The sequence below is a fragment of the Suillus paluster genome (assembly GCF_016628075.1).
Source record: "Suillus paluster strain FC165 chromosome Unknown EDB91scaffold_7, whole genome shotgun sequence".
Taxonomy (NCBI): Eukaryota; Fungi; Basidiomycota; class Agaricomycetes; order Boletales; family Suillaceae; genus Suillus; species Suillus paluster.
Window position 1 is genome coordinate 231965 of NW_024537567.1, and position 20569 is coordinate 252533.

Here is a 20569-nt window from a genome sequence, read left to right on the forward strand (position 1 = left end):
CGCTTATGCCTGCCAATCAATCCATGAGATCTAGGAAGTACAATCATGAATTCCTGGTCTATATCTATCGTGCAGCGTTATAAGTCCGTATGAGGTAAAGTCCGTTATTACAGTTACCAGTATCATAATATTTTGAAATTAACATGTGTGTAGACTATTATATCTTCGTCGACCCACTTTACGATGATTCTTTTTAGGCAGCCGAGGTATGACCGCTCCATTGACATCGAATGGCATCAGCAGTCCTGCGTCGGCGAAACGTGGGAGCGGCCAAGTTGGCAGCGTCCCCCGTATATATCTCGACTTCGTCGCCACTCGAGAACTGTGTAACTGCGCCACCATCTGCAGTTCTACGATCGGATGGTAATCTGCTTGGGTTCCTGGGAGGCTCGTTGATTCTTGGGAGAAATGAAGAAAGATGGGGTGCCTCGCCCTGGACGGCCCCACCATCCCCTCGTAATGCTGTTGGAGAATCGCACAGCGTGAGGTTCGTCCATGTTTGAGTGATATGGTCAATATCATTCCCAATGTCAAATGACGTGCATTGTTGGGAACGGGGACTTGTGGGTTTAGGTAGTTCGCAACGCTTTGTAGAACTGAGGTACTCAGGAATACTTGAGAAGGGCTCGGAATTGGTGTATGTGCGAGCAACTTTGCGCTTGCAGTGGTCTTTATTATAGGGCACAATTGCCTGCTTGATCTCGTCGACAGCCTCGCCGATGACAGCTTTGAACTTCCTAAACCTGGCCTTCAGCTCTGACTTGCGGGCCATTTCCAACTGCTGCTCCATAGGCGGGAGCCAAACCTCATCGATGGGGGAGAGCGACTGAGGTGATTGCAGAAGCGGGTCGCATGCTGAACGAGAATCGATGGAGAGAAGAGCAATGGGCTGGCTATCTTGTCGGACACAATGGCGCTTATGACTGGCCTCCGAGTCTCCTGAGGACGATCCTCGCGTACGAACACGACTCCTATTGGTCTGAGGGGATTGATAATGAATAGCCTTTCGCTCCGTGGTGGGCGATCCACTCCCTTTCCTTGAAGTAGGAGTAGGAGTTCCATGTTTCTGGGGAAATGTTCCGAGAGGTGCAGCTGGCACGGAGTCTGACCGACTCGGAGGAAGATCCGGGGAGTTGGTGATTAGGCTAGGAGAAGGCCTTGATGTGTCTGTGCAGGAATAGGCTGGTGGTGGTGGAAAGGTGGCTTGGTTTTCTTTGTCCTTCGCATACTGTAGAAATGATAGTCGTGACGAAGGCATCGATGCCAACTTGGCTTCTCCGCGAGCAGAACCTCTGTCATGATATGTAACCGATATAGGAATGGAGGTGGGAGGCGAAGCGCATGACGCGAGCGTACGTTCGCGCGGCAAATGTGTTGAAATATTGGGAGAACATATCATCATGGTCGGCGAGACAGTCGGGAGAGCGTTAAATGAGGCAACACCGTGAATATTTGCCTGCTGTTGGAGGTTCTGTGCAGGATAGTGGTGCTGGATCTCGTCAATCAGCATCCGATCTGATGATCCTCGGCTTCGACAGGTAGAAGGAACGTCAACCGACATTCGCGATGAAGCCTTCCGCTGAATGCTTTGATCAACATACGGTGAAGATGGATCAACCGACATCTGGGACGAAGCCTTGCGATAGGTGCCTGTCAACGGGGAAGGATCAACAGACATTCTGGAACTCCTTTTCCGAGACTGTCTAGAGTCCAGCGGCCCCTCGTCAATAGACATGGCCTTTAGATCGGACCCGGCGGGGGATCCGGAGATGGACACAGTTGCTAAGATGCCATAAGCATGGTTGTTCCACTCTTGAGTGACTGTGCCCGGTGTAAAGGCTGGCGTTCTGCGGGTAGCAGGAACATGGCAATAGATTGGACGTTCAACATCAATGAAAGAAGAGTCCGGCATATGCTACACCGAATATTCAATGAGATCGAACCATTTTCAGATTCAGAGTCGTACCTGCTTGGCTTGGGGGTGATGACCAGCGTGACTCGTTGAAGTGGCTAGCCTCGATGCTTGCGGGGAAAGCTTCCCCTCATTATCATGAGGCGGGGTATCGTCGACGCGAGCCCCTAGTGCGGGAGAGGAGAGAAGGCTTTAGCTGGGGCTGTGAGTTTCGCGGCATTGACTTGACGCGTGTATCTAGATTTAGATGTGATATTACTGGAGGGGTATTGCACTGCTGGAGTCAAAGTCTGCTTCCAACTCCAGGTCTTATACCTCGCGCCTTGTGCTCGATGCGGTCTACACGGGCACGTGCTCATGAAAATACAAAAGCACACGTCTCTTTGATACAGTGTAGGGTCCAGAGAAGCACTCACGGGCAGTCTCCTCAACAAAAAGGTACTAGGGACAATCCACACCTTTTTCAAGTCGAAGCGCGACCGTGAAGGGTCCCGACGGCCGGGAGCGAGTACAATTGCTGGGTGTCTGGCAACCTGAGTAAAGAGTGTCATCTCCTGGGTCATCGGACCTATTTCTGTAGAAGAACAAAGTCTGCAAGTTTCCATTGGGGTGTTCAAGTCGTGGAAACGAGCAATTTTCCCGCCTCCCTCCCGCTAGGTTGATCAAGGAATATCAGATGAGATGATATTGAAAATCAAGTGGACCTACCGTGACCAAGGTTGCGATCAAAGTTATTGTATTTTATATAAAGTGACAAGTCATGATAGCTTGTCGTGACAGGACTGTTCATCTTCTTGAAATCGTCCGAATTGTTCCTTCTGCGAGCGAAAGTAAGATGCAGTACGTACATAGAATGTGTCAGTGCACGGAGATACCTGGTGAGCTGCTTCAGATATAGCGGCGAAACGGTACTGTACATCCACAGCTAAGAAGTCATGAACGTAGCAGTGGTTCATTACATTACCGAACCAATGGATGGCATCTCGCTGCACCGACGGTCGAAAAGTTCAGATTTTGCTAGGATTCGAACCCACACGTTAGACTTGCATTAGACTGTATGTAAGTGTCAAACGGAAATCTAACATATGTAAGGACGGAACGGATTGGTCCCGCGGAACCAATTCGTATGACTTCCATGTGCGCGCTCCACCTGTGCTCCACTGCAGCTGATCACAGCGTGCAGTTTTTTCTCCTATCTCCCTATCTAGATCTTTCTAGGTTCTCGGAGTCTCGGATGTTTTATGACCCCAGGGTTCTCCGATTCAGAGACACAAAACATTTCTTCCATACATCACCACCGCAGTGGGCTAAACGTACAATGGGCTAAACGTACAATCATTCTCCGATAGACAAGTTAAAGCAACAACAACTAGGTCTCCTTGCATTCCGAAACTTCTTCAAGCTCACTGCTTCACGAACTGCCAGTACTTCTTCGTGAAGTCCGCAGTGCCCGGAGGAGGAGCTGGAGCAGTAGTGATCTAGAGCAACGTCGTCGGTCTAAAGCCGAGGAAGGTCACCAACGAAAAACGAACCTGAGTCCAGTCGGCAGGTTCGTTGAGGACCCACACATTGTTGACGTTGTACCGATGGATCCTGCAGACAACAAAGGAGACGAGTCAAATTCCAATTCTCGATATCAGGAACCGATGTTAGAACCGAAGACCATTGCCACTCACACGTAATCGCCCCCGCCCTCAGTGGAGAACTGAAGCTCCTGGGACTTGTGGTTGCCTTCGACCTTGTTGGTCTGTCATTTCACATTGTCAGCGAGCGATCTGCATTTGTCAAGACCAGATGAACCGACCGTCTCGTTGATGGTAACATAAGTCCCGCTGGTCTCATTCTTGATTGTCGCAAGGCCCAGAACCGCGTTCACGACCTCAATGTAGAACTATGGCGTCGATGAGTATAGGATGCATGTTAATGATGCACGCGTACTGTACGGTTTTTTTGCCCGGCTGCGGTGCCATCTTCCTCGTGACCCATGACCTCGGTGCCGTCTGCTGGGTTAGCATTTGCCAAGTCAGCGAACTGGGTGCTGAACATGACGTTCTGGATCTTGTAATTGCCAGTTTGAATCATCGTGTAAGTGCTGAAACTAAATTTTACTAAGTAGCTGAGCGAGAGGGGATCGTTGATAGAGAAGCGTAACAGGACGTGCTGCGACCTTTATACCTGGCTGAAGGTCCATAAGGACCCAGATGCTGAGGTCAGGCCGTGGTCAGTCCTTCTTCGTCTGAGTCCTGAGCGACTTGGCTTGGGGCATATCAGATTCCATTGGAGTCCACTTCATTTGACTTGGGGCCTGCCAGGGGTTCGTGTGCTGCTAGCGTGTCACTGTGATATCATATCTGCAAAACCACTGAAATGAACGCTTACGACTTCAGTAGCGCACTCATGCGATTGGTGGAGATGCTGAGCACATAACCAAAAATGTGTGCCTACGAACGCAAACCTGAACTAAACCAAAAGCGAACTGCTCTAAAGCACTTTGAGAGAGGAACTTCGACCAAGTCGACTTTTTAGATGCCATGCATCTTCTTGCCCCGCATTGGCATTACACAAACCAGTCACCAGCCTAAGCAGCATTTGGGACATGTTCGTCGTTGACCTAATCATGTCCAGGGTCCTTCTGATTCGTAGTCTCCTGAATTCCAAGGTCAACATCCATGCTACTAGATTGGCTCGACTATGCGGTACATATCCCCTTGTTGCCCCATGATGCTCACTTCTAATGAGAGTGCTATTGAGTGTGCCACGTAAGTAGCCTCAATGATTAGGGGTGCATTGACTCATCTTCCATGCAGACTGTCATCGACCTAAACCTAATCATGACTCGGGTCGCGTCCGAGCGACTCGATCAAGAATTTACGGACAACGCACGGGGATCACACAAAGCGTCCAGGGAGGACAATTCTTGAATTTCAATTTGAACGGGTACCTAGCAGTAGATACTAGTCTAACATATGTAAGGACGAAACGTTTGATCCCGCGGAACCAATTCGCGTGACTCTCCTGTCTGTGCTCCACCTGAATTCCACATGCTGTCCGATTTGCTTGAGCGCTCACTATCGCTGTGCGCTTGGCAGTCTCCTATTTGCGTGGGCGGTTCGCTTATCTCCATGTCTCTACTCCTCCTTTTACAACTGCACGCCACCGAGCTCCACATGCGATCACAAGTTTCTCTCCTAACTGTATTCCTCTGCTTTTATCACCATGGCCTCTGCATGCTCATTTCACGGCGTCGTAGGTATTCAAAATGCTACTCGTTATGCTTTGGAGCCGAAAAAAAACGCTTTGGAAGATGGATGGCTTTGTACCCTCTTATGATCCAGAAGACGGCGTTGGAGATCTTCCTGTCTCGAGCAGACTCCAGACTATCTCGTGATGTTGACTCATCCGAACACACCCAGGCCTCATCGATTAGATCTCAAAGTGAATGCTGTGTGCGCAATACAACGTAACATGTCCGTCGAAAACGGATTGGTGCGAAATGCGCGAGTCTGCATCACCGCTCTTCATCGCAGATTTGTTGAGGTTTAGATTCCTCATACCGGAGAGATACATGGCTTGCCTCGGATCACGTTCACTTTCAATTCAGCACGTTCAAGCTGGACTGTAAATCACAAACAGTTTCCTCTGCGACCTGCCTATGCGACGACATTCAACGGATGTCAAGGGCTGACACTAGAGAAAGCCGTGCTTGACTTGCGCACAGATTCGTTCGCACACGGACAGCTATACACCGCACTATCGAGAGTGCGATGTCGACGAGACATTCGATCGCTATTCGGAAGGGAGAAAGAGGAAAAGACAACGGCAAACGTAGTGTACAGACATCTCCTATTGTGATTGACGATCGAAAACGTCCGAAGGTGTAAGGAGCACTTGTAAATATTATAATTCACTGGTTCTCCACAGCATGTGCATGAAACACCAGAGCCTTTAAGACCGTACCGTAGTCCCGACTGCAGAATAGACACCGGGATAATGAATATGTATTTGATCAAATGATGTCCTCATCATCATCTACAACAAAGCTGCCAATGGCATACTCGTCGAGCAAATCGTCCTCACGTATGGGAGAACTTGACACACCAGCGCGGCGCTTTGCACTCTCTCCTCTGGCGTATACTCCCCTCCTCACAGGTCTGGTAGCAAACGCAGGACCTCCCGGCGGGGCTTGTGTGAGCAACCCCGTTTGATAAGCGAGCGACTGATCATAAGAAGGAGACACCTGAGTGTTTGCGATGTCCTTGATAAACTGCCGATCGGAATCGCTCTCAACATCATCTTCCGAGTGCGACGATCCCTCACTTGCTTCGTCACCAGAGTGTGCGGCTTCTCCATCCATCCACGGGTTATGTCGTATGGATACAAATGGCTTTCTCTTGCTACGCTTACGGGCCGGACTTGATTCCCAAGAAATGACATCTGTATCCTTTCGTTTCAAACGTCGCTGGGAGAGAGGCGGCATATCTAATGCAGGTGACTCAGAATGTGCGGCTGCTGCACGCGGTCTGGAATAACGTCCAGCAGGCCGCACAGCGAATGAGGAATCGGGCATGTCATGATCAGAAGAGCGTGCGGGCGACCAAAAGGTACCTTGGCGTGGGATGGGAGGTGGCGGCATCAGAAATGCCCCAGGCGAGAGACGCCTTCCGTCCACAAGTTCAACGCTTGCATCGTCAAATAGGCGATCCACGCGAGGACTACGCTTCTGCGGTGGTGCCATGGGCGGGGAAGACATAATTTGGATGTCAGGTTCCTCGTCCGATCCTAGTAACCACGCCATGTTTTGTGTATTACCCATCACACCGTCTGACAATGGGAGCGATGATAGCGAGCGATCCGGGGATCCTTCTCGACTTTTCCCATTCCGTTTGCGGTGCTTGTCGGCCGGAGAGTTTCTGGGGCCGCAAGACGTCGATGAAGATTCTACGAGGTGATCTGGTGTTTGGGATGGTAACGGGGAGGATGTTAACTCTATCACGTCGTCCATATCGTAAATTCGCGGTGACGAAGGCAACAAGCTGGGTCCTGAAGGATTTTCCGGCTCTGAAGAGCTCAAAAGTAGTGCATCATCTTCGATAGGAAGATAGGAGGGACTCTGGGCTGTAGATGGTTTTACAGAACTGTTGGAACGCTCGCGAACCAAAACAGGAGCCTCATCAGGTGAAGACGACCAATATCTGGGTAAAGCTGGCCGCTTTTTCTTAGGGGAAGGGGTTTTACGAGCGATGACCTCGCGAGCAGCTACTGAAATGCCCTGCTCGATTTCGATATCGTCATCATCGTCATCCCCTTTTCGTGAGAATTGGCTGGTGGCCAATGGTTCTGTCTCCTTCTCCTTCCCTTTCCCCTTCTTGCGTGACGTTGCAGCTTGTCGTTTCTTGGATGGATCCATGGTGCGTGTCGCGCGCAACTTGTCCTTCTTCTTCGTACTGATATCAGCAGGCGTCGAGGCGGTGCGGCGCATATCCATAAGATTGGACTCCAATTCCATGTCCGTCGAGTCGTCTTCTGCAGCTGTGGGATCAAAACCTTTCGTCTTCGCCTTCTTCTTCTTCTTCGTCTTCTTCGCCTCTGCACCCTTGACAAGCAGGTCTCTGACACTGACAAAGCCTGTGCTTGCGCCTTGTGGTATATTCCTAGCAAAATCATCATTCCGCGTCCGTTTCTTGCCTTTCGGAGACGAATCCTCGTTGTTGTCGACTGCACTTTTCTTTCGGGAAGCAGGTTCTTGGCGTACGTACTCCTCAATCTCCATTCTCTTCTCGAGCACTTGGGGCTTCGCATGCTCAGGAAGGAGTCGTGGAACGTCGCCATAAAGTTCAAGCTGATCCCCGCGGACGATACATTTCTGCAACTCGCCGTATGTGTCCTGAGCTTTGTCCCAATTTAACTCCTCGCGGATTTCGGAGAGGAGGACGTGGACATAGCCGGTCCGTTTACGGCCCGTACGTCCGACGCGTTGAAGCTGCACATTATGACGGATGAGTGGTAAAAGGAGTTAATTTGAACGGCACACACCATGCGAATCGGGGTCTTTTGAGCATCATAACATACAATTATGTCGACTTCGCCAATGTCCAGACCCTCTTCGCCGATAGAAGTAGAGACGAGCACATTAAATTCGCCAGCCTTGAACTTCTTGATGACCTATATCAACAATTTCATAAGCATGCATTCACGGGCGGAACTCTGGACTGACCTCAAGCTGCTCCTTCTGCGCAAATCCCTTCCGGCCTTGTCTGTCTGTGCCCTGCCCAATGAACCTCGTCACCTTCAGGAGGGGACTCTCCTCATTAAGGATATGCACGATCTCATCCACACACTCCCGGTATGTCACAAATACCATGGCTCTCGTCTCCTCCCCCTCACCCATCCGTGCCCCAAAGTGTTGCAACAGCAGCATCTTCAGTGTCTCCATCTTCGGGTGCATACCGTACCCACCCGGACGGATCTTCTGCACTTCGAGCTCGCTGAGAAGGGCCATAAAATTCTTGTCCTTACGCAAGCCAGTCGTTGCAGAACCCTTCTTCTTCCCAGAATCATCCTCCTTCTCAGTGGAGATTTCCAGTAGAGAGTTGTGACACATTCCGATGCTGGCTTCCATCTACTCCATGCGCACATCCCGTTAGGTAAGATAGATATACGCCGCGAGGAGTACTCACCAGATACCCCATAGCACGCGCCAATGCTGCGAGCTTGGACAGCGAGGAGAATGCCCATTTGTGAGGACTATTTCGTTGGGCCCCGATGCGTTGCATAGTAACCTGAGCACGATAAGGATGCATCTTAACTGGATCCACCACATCTATAACCCCTCTACTAGAGAGAGGTTTAATAATGGTCTACCGATACGCACTCGTCAAACAAGAGTAACCAAAAAGAAGGATAACTGACTATCATCACTTCCTTAAGGAGTTCTTGAGCTTTCAAAATGTTGTCGTTCATCTTGATGATGTGCTGTTTAATCTCCTAGATGTGGGATGTCCTCGCGTCAGCCTTGTAACTCGAAACTCCGTGGTTGACCGACCTTCTTGTGCATATACTCGCGGAGATCAATACTACTTTCATCGCGAATCTCGATGCGACTGATATGCAGCGAATCAACGATGCCCTGAATGGCCTCAGGAGTGCTTCCGGGTGTTGCTGTTAATGCCAGCACGCGATGATGGGGATTCTTGGCCATCAAGAAACGAATAACCTGTGCATAGGCATAGTCTCCTGTTCCCTTATGCGCTTCGTCTGCACATTTCCCTTAGCAAACCGAATCAACGTAATTAATTAGGTGACAGACCAATGACCATAAGAACGATATCCCGCACATCACAGTTTTCCGTAGTCAGATCATTGATGAGGGTCTGTGGGGTCATGTAAAAGACCCGCTTCTCTTCCCACTGCAAAATCTGAGTCGGCTTGAGCGTCGACTACGTGAATCTAATACACACCATTCTGGACCTATATGCTCGGGGGTTGTTTCCGGTAAGTTCGATCGCGTCACAACCAGGAATGCCACACGTGCGGTGGCATGCGTCAATTTGTTGCGCGACGAGAGGTTTCGTTGGGGCAACGAACACGACTTTACCCTTCGGAAACCAGCGATAGACTGGAATATATCAAACGTTGTTTGACGAAAAGAACTGCGAGGAACTCACAGTTAAGCATTACGACGCCCGCAATGAACGTTTTTCCCAACCCGGTGGGCAATGCGACCAGGGTGTTGTCAAATAAGCAGTGCCTGACGATGTTGAATTGATAGTCACGCTTGGGTTGGTTTAGGGGATAGATCCAGTGTTTAGCTTCGAGCATGTCAACCTTGAGCTTCATAGAAGGTGGCTGTAGGAACGTCAGTGAATAGCGTACGTGCGATGGCAAAATACACACGGGTCTTAGGAAAATTGAAACGCAGAATACGTGCGGTGTAAGAATTGTATAACAACATTGAACGAACGCGCTTACCCGACTAAAGACGCGCATTAGTACAGTTCCAACACGAACTCAAGATATTCGACATACCTGACACGAAAGGAGCAGGAAACTGCTCAAACTCAACATGCACTTCCTCTTCCTCGTCTCCATTATCTCCTCCCTTTCCCTTAGCAGTCTTTGGCTTTTTCCAGCCTGACTTTGCAAATACAGTGTGGTCCCACTGCCTCGTCTGAGGCGCCTGCTGGCCAAAAGGCTTGCGGGGACTCTTCGTGTGCTGAAGTGAAGAACGTTTAGAAGGACTATGTCTGCTCGAGGACGCAGTTGGTTGCGCGACATCTCCGAAAAGAGTCCTCTGCACAGTATTCTTTGAAGAAGAAGACCGCGGAGGATTGCTCGAACCTGCCACTGGTTGTGCACTCCCCTTGTACACCGCGTCAATGAACGTGTCTAAGCGCTGAAGTTCTGCCTCGTCGATTTCAAGAGAAAGATCGTAGAAAGAATCATCTTCGTCCAGGGGTTTGGGTGCCTTGTGCGCAGGCGGGGGTAACTTAGGAGGGTGTTGAAGTGGATGACGATGGGCGGCCTCGATTGTGTCCAGTTCGTTCAAGATAGCTGAGTCAAGTTCATCGTCAAACCCGTAGTCGGACGAGCTCATCGCAAGGATGGGAGGAGTGGCAAACGGACAAGCAGAGCGCGAAATGAACAGGTAACAAGTTTATTTCTTCAATATGAATTACGCGACGGTCACGTGACTAAACGAAAACCGCACTGTGCGAAACACACGGGAAGTTAGGAACCTTTGTTGTGCCTTTGTGATAGCATTCGCACAGGCTTTACAAACAGAGTACATAGTATTCTACGTATTGGGTACCAAAAGAATAGATTTCAGAGGATAGGTAGTGATATATTGACAATCACTGTTCCCTCGTTCGGGTGTCACCAGTCATGCAAAGCGATTTTATTCCACAATCGTGATGCGCTTGACTGGTAAGATATCTTAGCGACGGTAGATAGGTGCAACTGGCTGTAGGGTGCACGGTGAAAGGTATGTGATCAAGTGGGGCATGATGCATGATGTACGGCAGACCTCGCGTCGTTAACTGACGTACAACAAGTCCCACCTTCCATAGAACTACACAAGGGACATTGAAAAACTATTCTGCCTGTGGATATCTCCGACTTATCTCTCTCTAATACACTCCTTTAAAATGTCCTTCGTCCCGCGGGGGCTAGATCAATTTCTGCAACACCTCCTGCATCAAAACGTGTGGTAAATTGTCGAAGGGATGTGGCATACATAGATTCATAGCGCCAAGCAAATGTGAAAGGTCAAAAATTTGAGATAAGGCTGTCTCCCTGAAGCTCTTCAAACTTCTTGCGCGCCATGCAGATGTTCATCTTAATGGCCGCCGTCTCCGTACGTGTGAATGCGGATGAGCTGGAACATGAGTCATGTGGGAGGCCGCTCGCTCGCTGAGAAGTCAAGAACACGCCCTGGTCTGCTTCCAATTCCTCCTGCTCCGGAGAAACACACGGGTTAAAGATGTACTTGACAGAGTCGAAAGCGATGATAATAGTAGGTTCTTCATCAGAGGATACGGTGCTGAGGGCTGACACATGGACACTGATGATGAACGTGTAGTTGTCCGGATCATCATTTAGGGATTAAGTCAATCGGAAAGTTGAGAGAAGCTTACTCATAGTCCCGTTGAGCGCTAGCTTTTAGCAGCAAAGAGAACTCAAATGCTTACTAAGCGAGCGCATCTTGTCTTCGTCTTTATCGATCCAGCACCTTATGTATGCTGTGAATCTCAGGGGGACCGAGGTTATGACCTACTGAACCCCACACCCACAGTGCATGCAAAAAATTCGAACACTTGCAACAAATTTCATGCATGCACTGTGGGTAATATATCATACACTACTGCGACTCAATCTAATCAACTCAGCGGCGGCGACCCATATATCGACTGTCATATATTTTTATTAGGTCACCTCTAGGAGACTAGCAGTGACCTACGTACCATGCGATCAACAACAGCACCAATACGAAAGAGGAAAGATGACTCACCAGTGCGTCGCGGAGTGCAGGCCGGCCCGCTCTCTTGTTAGGATCATGGTGGAAGGCACAGGTCCGCGCGAGCCGCTGGCTGATATTACAAAGTGCAAAGGGTGAGTCACATCAAGTGAACACTGGATGCAAAGCAAACTACTCCTACTCACAACAGGAATGCACATATAATTTTTGTTGCAACAGTCACTGCTCTTCTGGCAAGTCTGGCCTTTTGACCGACATGCGCCGACAGACATCATAGATGTCGTCAAAGCAAAAATGATGGTGAGGAAGGAGAAATGCATTGTTTGTGGGAGCTAGTACTTATAGTTTCTGCTGAAGGGCTTGAATATCCTCTTTGAGGTGAGATGGACGGTAGGAAGATGACTTGCTTATATACTATCCTAGAATTCGATGCTCAGTATGCGATTCGGTTTGGCAGGATGGTGGACTCCGACCCATACTATACAACGAGAGTTTAGGCAGAACCTATCTATTCTAGCCATCTAGGGATAGGCGGAGCTAGTGAGTTATGCAACGTTGTAGTTCATTTGAACGTGAGCGACAGTTCTACAACTACTTCCACGTCGATGAACAAATCTCACTTTGTTCCGCTCAGTGCTTCTATCCAGCTGTGGAGCCGGAAAAATAGAACGGTCCCTTCTCTCATGGTGTTTATTCGGGGGAGAAACACCCTGGAAATGGCAAGGGTGCGCGCACCTGCGGTCAACTTGTTTGTATGGTGTTGCTTTGATGTCCACTGGCTTCAAAGATCGAAGACCGTCCCCTTCGCTATTTAGGAGCCCTTACTCTGTATTCCGTTAGCCATGGGTTAGCTTGGTGAGTTGAACCAGACCACCGCAGAACCAGTATTTTGGCGGACCATCTAATTTGGTATGGATCGACACGGGAATCACTTATCCTTGTCTGACACGGTTATTAGGATTCTTACGACAATCTGGCTTATCGATAAGAAAGTAGTCGTAACGTGCTGTGAGGACCTACTACCTTGCTCCGCCGCGTTTGATGTAGTTGGACTATTTTTTTGCCATTGGTGCTTTGAATCTGGCGTGGACAGTGAATAACGCATCTATTCTGACGTGTGTCCTCACTGCGGATGGGTGAGTCATCGTCTGACGCGTGGCGATTCGCTGACGCTCACTTTGCGTGCTCAGGTGGGAGACCATCGTCGCGTCGTTTTTGTTCGAGGACCCCCTTCAAGTCCTTCGCGTTGCTGAGTCGTGTCCACTCATTATACACGTGGAACTAGGTGAATAAGCACTGCACATATACGCATTCCACATATGCCCAAGGATCATAGACTCGTCAATTCTAGCGACGCGGGGCTGCCCACCATGCTTTGATATTCATCAGCTGTTTCTGCCGCGGTGAAGTTCGTGTTTGCTAGGAACCCACAATGCTTTTGAGTTAGTCTTGTCTTTTTTTTTCTCTTGTTGAACTAGGCACACGGCGCCTCTGTTCGCTGGCGTCTACGATCATGTGGAAGATATACTCTCCAAATCCCACTTCGTTCAGATCCCGGGCGTGTGCAACGTCCGTGATCTAGGTTCATATCCCACCGCAACTCCAAACGTAAGCACAAAGCCCGGTTATGCCAACCGCTCAGAAGAGCTCTCGAGCATCGCCAAAGAAAGTCGATTCTCCAATTCTTCTAGATATACGTAAACTCGCTCCCTTCCTAGGCGCGGGAAATTGATCTCACTCGGAATTTTGACCGTCTTTAATTTACGATTAGACCCAGAGATGAGGGAGTACAGCTCTCCGACACCTACTATCGAGGGTGCAGTATGTCTTGCCAGACTAGGAAACCGAATGTCCGACGTAGATAAGTGCTTGTACGTCGTAGTTGGGGGCATGATACTGATACAATGTGAATGACTCGACAGTCACAAGCCTTTACGTTTGTAATAAGTTGGAACTGAGTTGGAACCCTTTGTAGCACCTTTGTGATAACATTCGCAAACGCTTTGCGGTAAGAAAAACACGGTGCATAGTATTCTACGTGTCGAATACCAAAGCAACAGAATTCAGAGGATAGGTAATGATATATTAACAATGACTGATTCCTCATTCTTGACACCGGGAGGTCTCATTTGGCAGCAGTTTTGCTGGACAGCACAACTGATCCCAAATGAGACCGTTAAGCAACAGACTTGCTTGACCTGTGACAACATCTTGGCAACGTCATGAGAAGGACTAGATCTCGAACCAAAAATAAAATATTCACTCGCCTGGAGAGAAAATGGTCCTGTTTTGAGAAAGCACACACCGCTACTACTAGCATTTCATCAACGAATGGACGATCTTCGGACGCGTTGACCAGTCGATATCCCGAATAAGTGGCAATATTGATGCGTAAGGCCAGTAGAGATCCTTCGAGCGGATAAGGACGGCGTTGGATAGGTGCAACTGGGCTTAGTGTGAGGTGCACGGAACCTTTCGTAGATTAGGATACGAAACGAAAGGTAAGTGATCAAGTGCAAGCTCGGCGCGAGTTGCGGCGGAAAAATACAGTACGGTGATCAAGTTATTCCATGAAGGTGTGACATGGCGTCGCTAACAGACGTGTGGCACGCCTACAACAGGTTCCACCTTCTATAGAAACATGCACAAGGGACAAGGACCGACATCGAGAAACTATCTGCCTGCGGAAGACCCCACATCACATAACAGATCATTGGCATGCTAAGATACGACAGGTCCCACCTTCCATAGAACGTGACAGAGTACAAGCACAGATATTGGAGAAACTAATCGGCCTGTGGATTGTGCGTATGGATGTCTAACCTACGTCAATCGAGGGCGATAAGAAAGTGCGACTCACTTGTGGTCTGGATTGGCCATCTGCCGCGTTAAACACTTTATAATGATGACCCGATAGACTCCTTGACAAATCATCGCTATAGAGTGCGAGCGGCTCGCAGCCCAGAGACATAAGGGAGTAACTTGTAAGGAGCTAGTGACGCCCCACGTGATGACTAAGCTAGAGACCCTGAATTCCTGGTCTCCAACCCTGGAACCCCTACATAATCTAAAGGAATGTCGATGCGGTCTGATCCGTTATACACGTATAATGGCAGAGGCGTCTGAGGAGGACCGGGTCCGATGTGGATGCCTCACCCTCTCCACGTGATCCGGACTGTCAATCTTACTTTCGTGGAAAGTTCTCGTGAACATCTTTTTCCTCCTACATTCATGTTACCAGGTGAAACTATCCCGTGCATCGAAAAACGCACCGGGGAGGGCGCTGATGAAGAGTGCGCTATGATGCAGGAGGAAGAATGGGAAGTGCTTCAGGTGTGTTCCAATGAAATGTATGGGATTAAGAGCTGATTGCTGAACGAGCAGTCAATCTACCCAGACGTGTGTGTATCCAATGATGTTGGTCCCTCGGGACGTACGATCAAGCTCGAGATCCCAATAGCGCTCTCACCCGCACGAACCGTCACCATACCCGATGCACCTCACTCCCACGCTACGAGCCCGCTTACTGCACTTCCGCCTTTCCTGCTTGCATTGATTCTTCCACCCCAGTACCCATTACATGCACCACCGTGTATCACGGCGCTGACGAGTACACATGCATGGTTTCCCACCAGCAAGATCCGCGACCTGCACACGCTCCTCGCTAGTATGTGGACGCGTGAAGGCGTTCTGTACGCCTGGGTAGCATTCCTCAGTGGAGACGAGTTCTTGGACTCGTTGAGTCTCTCTTCTAAAAGCCACATCACCATCGTAAACCACTCCCCTTCGACACTGCTGCCGCTCCTCGAGTCCTATGACGCGCACACCCAAAATGCCGCATTCGCTGAAACATCCTATCCCTGCGCAATCTGTCTCTCTCCATATAAAGGAAGGCATTGCGTCCGACTTGCGTGCGCTCATGTATTCTGCCGCTCGTGTCTGACAGATTTCTGGGGTTCGTGTATTATGGAGGGAGATATCGGTCGCGTCGGGTGTCCTGATCCTGGCTGCGTGAAAGCAGGACACGAGGCTGGCGAGGAGGATGTGATTAGAGTTGTTGGTGAGGAAGAAGTGAGAAGGTGGAAGTGGCTTAGAACGAAAAGGGCGTTAGAACGAGATCCTGGGATGGTGCACTGTCCTGTAGCGTTCTGCCAGACGCCTGTGCCGAGTCCAGAGGTGGATGATGATGATAGTGGGTGGGCGCGGCTACGTACGTGCCCGACATGCGAGTATGCATTTTGCGCGTTTTGTAGGAGAACATGGCATGGGCCGATCAGTGCGTGTCCGTTACGAGTGACGGAGAGTTTCGTGGAGGAGTACTTGGGGCTACCAGAAGGAGATGCTAGGCGAGCACAGATTGAAAGACGGTGGGGTAGAGGTAATGTGAAGAGGTTGGTTGCCAAGTACGAGGAGGAGAGGATGAACCGGGAATGGATGGATAATTGTACTATGGGATGTCCTGGATGCGGTGTTCACGTGGAGAAGAGTGTGGGGTGTAATCATGTGAGTTGTCTTGTCTTCTCTATGAGTCTTCTGTGAATCCCCCTTTTCCCCGCTCGCAGATGACTTGTGCCAAGTGCAAACAACATTTTTGTTACTTGTGCGGTGAAAAGTTACCACCTTCTGAACCATACAAGCATTTCAACACTCCTGGCAAGAAATGTTTCTCAAAGTTATTTGAAGAAGATTTATTTGATTGGGTAGTGTAGTCTAGACTACGTTGGTAGACTATGATTAGTCTAGTCGACGTTGGTCTGTGCAGTGCCTCTCTCTTTGTAATTTCAGAAATTGAAACCCAGCGTTAGTAGACTAACATTTTCGCCTTCAACGTTCTCCTCGTCGTCCTCGTCGTCGTCGATAGCGTGCTCCTCTTTTTTTTCTTTCTTTTTTCTTCTTCTCGACGCACAGCGTGATACCAGTCTGATTTTTGATTTTTCTTTACCAACCAGCTTGGTAATTTTTTGTGCGGCGGGATACCCTCCTATTAAATCGAAACATACCCCTCTAACTAACCTCTTCTTTACTCCTCTATCATTATCTTATCCTCCTCTAAAACACAATGGACATCTACTCAACTTCCTTCACTCATCCACGTCGTACTCGTCATATTCAGCATACTGACTCTCATCTACCCCTTCCTCCTGACCCAGGCGCTCCAGAAGATGTAGAGAAACTAGCCGTCCTGGCAATGACCTTACACAACGTACACGTTTCGTATCTACCTACAGACCATGGTCAACGCGGTTGGAATTTCTATGTCTCGGGCGCGTATCAGCACGTCATGACTGCCCGCGGCATGTTACTCAAGGACTGTCCAGTCCAGGTCCGTCTCTCTCTCTTTTTTGCATCCCATCATCTCACCTTCCACACAGCATCGCACAGCAATCAAAGTCGCGCGCGCAGACATCCTAGATGCTCCTTCCTCAAAACCAACCCTCAAACCAGACGTCCGTCGTAAACTAGACGACATCGCAGGCGCCACCCTCGCTCACATCGCTGTAGTAAACTCCCCTCTTACACTCAGCAGCCGAACTCCCCCAGACGGCGTCAATGGCGCAGGTTGGAGCGGTCTCGAGACGGAGCGCGTATGTGAACTCGTCATCACAGGCCAAGGCGATGCTACCGAGTTAGCAAGGGTCAGGTTGTTGGTAATGCTCGACGAATTCGTCCGTTCTACCCCTTTTCTCCACTTATTCACATTTTGCTGACGTAGTGTGCTCGTAGAGCGGTCTTCACTCCGAAATGTGCGAGATCGACCAGAAGCTCCACGCGATCGTCGCGGGCCGGAAGAGACATGTTCTCCAGAGCATTCAGGAGGAGACCGCGACAAATGTCTACTTCCCTTCGCCCTTGCAGGGCTTGGTCGGTCCTGATGTCGTGTCTGCTGCGACTGTAACACCTGCAGTGCGTCAGGGCCAGAATATCATTTGGATTACGGGAGAGTTCTTTGGAGTGCAAAGGGCGAGGGATATGTTGTACCAGTTGTCGGTGAACAAGGTGCGTCTCCTAGCTTAAACTCTTGTATGTTCTAACACTTTAACAGAGAAAATCTGTGATCTCGCGAGATACTGTCATCGTCCCTCGCAAACTGGATTGGATGGTCCTCGACCGAGCCGAAGACCTCAAGTCTATCATGAGCGACAATGCGACCTTTGTCCAATTCCCGCCTATAGGTAGCTCCAACAGCCTCATCACTGTCTACGGAGACCACCGCGTCAACGTTCAGCGCACAATCCGGTCTATAATGCAACTCGTGCGTAACTGTCTCTTCTTACTTGATATCAATGAGTACATCTGGGATTCTAGGCCTGCCAATACTACGTCGCCTCATTCTGGCTGCTACCCATCCAATTCAACGTCCTCCTCCCGCCTACGACCCTCAACTCTTCGCAAGTAACCACGCTCCTAAAGCAAATCTCCCTCACGACAGGTGCAGAAGTCGTGTTCAAGAGCATGTGCTTCGAGATGCACGGCCTAGAGTACGAGGTACGCGCTGCGGTCAATATGATTTTGGAATTGGATATTGTCAAGGTGCGCCTTTGCTCCCTTGCGAAAAGTGGAGTACCTGCTGACAGAAAGGGGCCAGGCTTTCCATCACGAGATCCGCTTCCAAGTCGAGCTCGCCAATGAGCATCGTGAATTCATCTCGGGGAAGAAGAACGGCAAGATTAACAAAATCATGCAGACCACGAATGTCAAGATCAAATTTGAGACATTCAACGATCATAACTTCCTTATTGATGTCTCGGGCAACGACGCATCTGTGCTTACTGGTCTCACTCTCCTGCAAGAAGAGCTCCCGGCTGAAATATCCTTCCATGTCCCCGAAGCGTATCACAAGCGCATCATCGGCATTGGCGGGCGGAACATCCAGCGTATAATGAAGAAGTACGGCGTTTACGTCAAGTTCAGCAACGCGGAGGAGTTCGCTGCTTTGGGTGGGTACAATGACAACGAGGACAATGTTGTGGCAAGGACGCCCTCAAAGAATGCGATCAATCTGGAGAACCTGAAGCAGTCAGTGATGGAAATTGTGAATCCAAAGGTGCGTCCGGCTCCGCCCATCACCCATTTGTCCCCTCTTTTCCTTTATCACCATTCTATCCCTCATGGCATCTGGGAGGTGGGTGCTGACGAGGCGCAGGACAAGGACTATGTGAACGAAACGCTATCGATTCCCCGGCGATACCACCGGGTGCTGCTTGGCGAAAAGGCGATATTCATACATGATATCGAGACCAAGACCAACTCGCGCGTGCGATTCCCTGATAAGGAGACGGCTTCGGATGTGGTGACGATTTTTGGACCTGAGAGTCAGGTGCAGATTGCTGCTGCGATGTTGCTGGTACATATCTCGTTTCTTTATGTCTACCCTGGTGCTGACATTGATGTATAGGAACACGTCCCCTTCGAGGCAGACATGGCGGTCCCGCCCAGCTCCGATCTTCCCAAAGTCTGCGCCTCCGCCGACTTCATAACCTTCGTCGATCGCATCAAGCGCGAGTTCCAAGTGATCATCACCCCGAACGTTAAAGCACCTACTCCGAGCTCCACCAACGGCGCGTCAGCCTCGTCCTCCAATGCGGTCGCGGTTGGCGACGTGGGCGAGTACTCGTTCAAGTTTCATTGCCAGAGGAGCAACTCGGACTTCTTGCTCGCGGCCCGGGAGATGTTGGAGCAGTTCTTGTTGAACCATAATGTTCATGTGTATCCTTCGCCTACGGCGCATACGCATAAACGGGGTGATTCGTTCGCGGAGGCGTTCCCCCACTTTGATAGTAAGGTGTTGTCGACGGCGAGGAGGCATGGTGAGTGTCTTTAGGTTTTTTTTTTTTTTTTTTAATTTGAAGCTGACGATAATTTTTTGGAACTGTAGAATCGGTTGAGCTTACCCGTTCGGAGATACTGGGTGATCGAAGGTTGAGGATGGCAAATTCATCACCCGATGTAAAAGCATTGTTCAATGCCCCTGCATACATCTACGATCTAGAGGAGCATGAGGACTCTCAGTCAGCTTATGGTCCACCAGGAACGGGCCTCGACTACTGGACGCCGCTACCCCCGATCGTAAGTCCCCTATCTCCATCTCCAGTCCGATCCATTCATGCTTAATTACTCGCACAGGGCACGGGGATGGCGACACGACAACGAAACACCGAAGACGCGCTCAAACGCGGGTCTGACTCGCTGCTCGAGTCAAAAATTAAGGAACAGATCAGCAAGCCGCGATCGCTGCAGAACCGCGCGCAGTCGCTCGACCTCACGTATTCGCTCTCTCGTATCACGGAGGCGAGCAATAGGCTGCCGCAGCCTGAGTCGCCGACGACGTCAACGGGGGGAGGGACGGGCGGGAACTCGAGTCCGACGAGTGCTACGGCGCCGTCGTTCCCGAGCGTGTATGGCCCACGGTCGTCGGCTGTCATTGGCTCGTCATCGCAGCGTGCTGCCTTGAGGACCGATGCCGATGTTGTTGATGAGGTATCGCGAGTGATGTCGAACCTCGGGCTGTAACTGCTGCATCTGTACCGTTTTCTTTTTTTTTGCTCTCGCTCGCGATCGCAAAATTAGTCTCGCCTGCACTGCTCAAGGGACTATCAAGCACAGGATCTATTCAAAATGTACCAGGAGATCTCTCTACGTTTCTCCCACAATCCCACATCTCGCACTCGTTACGACTGATA

The 20569-nt window shown here is 49.9% G+C and overlaps 6 protein-coding genes across 6 annotated transcripts; 3 read left to right on the forward strand and 3 right to left on the reverse strand.

The window, feature by feature from the left end:
* Positions 1-193: 193 nt before the first annotated feature.
* EDB91DRAFT_1078710 (uncharacterized protein) lies at positions 194-3994 on the reverse strand (the record flags this gene model as incomplete). Its single annotated transcript, XM_041315050.1, has 13 exons — positions 194-1915; positions 1967-2079; positions 2137-2149; positions 2329-2486; positions 2621-2730; positions 2761-2837; positions 2877-2898; positions 3230-3235; positions 3320-3390; positions 3445-3505; positions 3589-3659; positions 3717-3803; positions 3851-3994. The coding sequence occupies 13 exons, from the start codon at positions 3992-3994 to the stop codon at positions 194-196; spliced, it is 2655 nt and encodes an 884-aa protein (XP_041181272.1).
* An 876-nt stretch (positions 3995-4870) lies between these two features.
* On the forward strand, positions 4871-5685 carry EDB91DRAFT_1109085 (uncharacterized protein). The gene has a single exon (XM_041317602.1). The coding sequence runs from the start codon at positions 4954-4956 to the stop codon at positions 5374-5376; it is 423 nt and encodes a 140-aa protein (XP_041181273.1). The 5' UTR covers positions 4871-4953; the 3' UTR covers positions 5377-5685.
* A 9-nt stretch (positions 5686-5694) lies between these two features.
* Positions 5695-10505, reverse strand: EDB91DRAFT_1217502 (uncharacterized protein; the record flags this gene model as incomplete). The annotated part of the gene is made up of 10 exons (XM_041320855.1): positions 5695-7892; positions 7946-8074; positions 8127-8531; positions 8590-8769; positions 8822-8896; positions 8955-9166; positions 9219-9318; positions 9370-9527; positions 9577-9809; positions 9916-10505. 10 exons carry the CDS (start codon positions 10503-10505, stop codon positions 5919-5921), a joined length of 4056 nt encoding a protein of 1351 aa, XP_041181274.1. The 3' UTR covers positions 5695-5918.
* A 674-nt stretch (positions 10506-11179) lies between these two features.
* On the reverse strand, positions 11180-12160 carry EDB91DRAFT_1078712 (uncharacterized protein; the record flags this gene model as incomplete). The annotated part of the gene is made up of 5 exons (XM_041315051.1): positions 11180-11474; positions 11548-11569; positions 11602-11683; positions 11922-11996; positions 12074-12160. 5 exons carry the CDS (start codon positions 12158-12160, stop codon positions 11180-11182), a joined length of 561 nt encoding a protein of 186 aa, XP_041181275.1.
* Positions 12161-15089: 2929 nt separating this feature from the next.
* EDB91DRAFT_1109113 (uncharacterized protein) lies at positions 15090-16644 on the forward strand. Its single transcript, XM_041317603.1, has 2 exons — positions 15090-16391; positions 16451-16644. Exons 1-2 carry the CDS (start codon positions 15558-15560, stop codon positions 16595-16597), a joined length of 981 nt encoding a protein of 326 aa, XP_041181276.1. The 5' UTR covers positions 15090-15557; the 3' UTR covers positions 16598-16644.
* A 303-nt stretch (positions 16645-16947) lies between these two features.
* EDB91DRAFT_1046410 (cytoplasmic protein) lies at positions 16948-20399 on the forward strand (the record flags this gene model as incomplete). The annotated part of the gene is made up of 10 exons (XM_041313263.1): positions 16948-17211; positions 17261-17554; positions 17613-17885; positions 17932-18141; positions 18195-18419; positions 18475-18933; positions 19033-19233; positions 19285-19696; positions 19765-19955; positions 20013-20399. 10 exons carry the CDS (start codon positions 16948-16950, stop codon positions 20397-20399), a joined length of 2916 nt encoding a protein of 971 aa, XP_041181277.1.
* Positions 20400-20569: the final 170 nt, after the last annotated feature.

Bases quoted from the DNA above. Each gene is read 5' to 3' on its own strand.
- EDB91DRAFT_1109085 (XM_041317602.1), top strand. From the start codon at position 4,954: ATGCTGTCCGATTTGCTTGAGCGCTCACTATCGCTGTGCGCTTGGCAG.
- EDB91DRAFT_1109113 (XM_041317603.1), top strand. From the start codon at position 15,558: ATGTGGACGCGTGAAGGCGTTCTGTACGCCTGGGTAGCATTCCTCAGT. The intron at 16,392-16,450 runs GTGAGTTGTCTT...CCCCGCTCGCAG, and splicing joins AGAGTGTGGGGTGTAATCAT to ATGACTTGTGCCAAGTGCAA.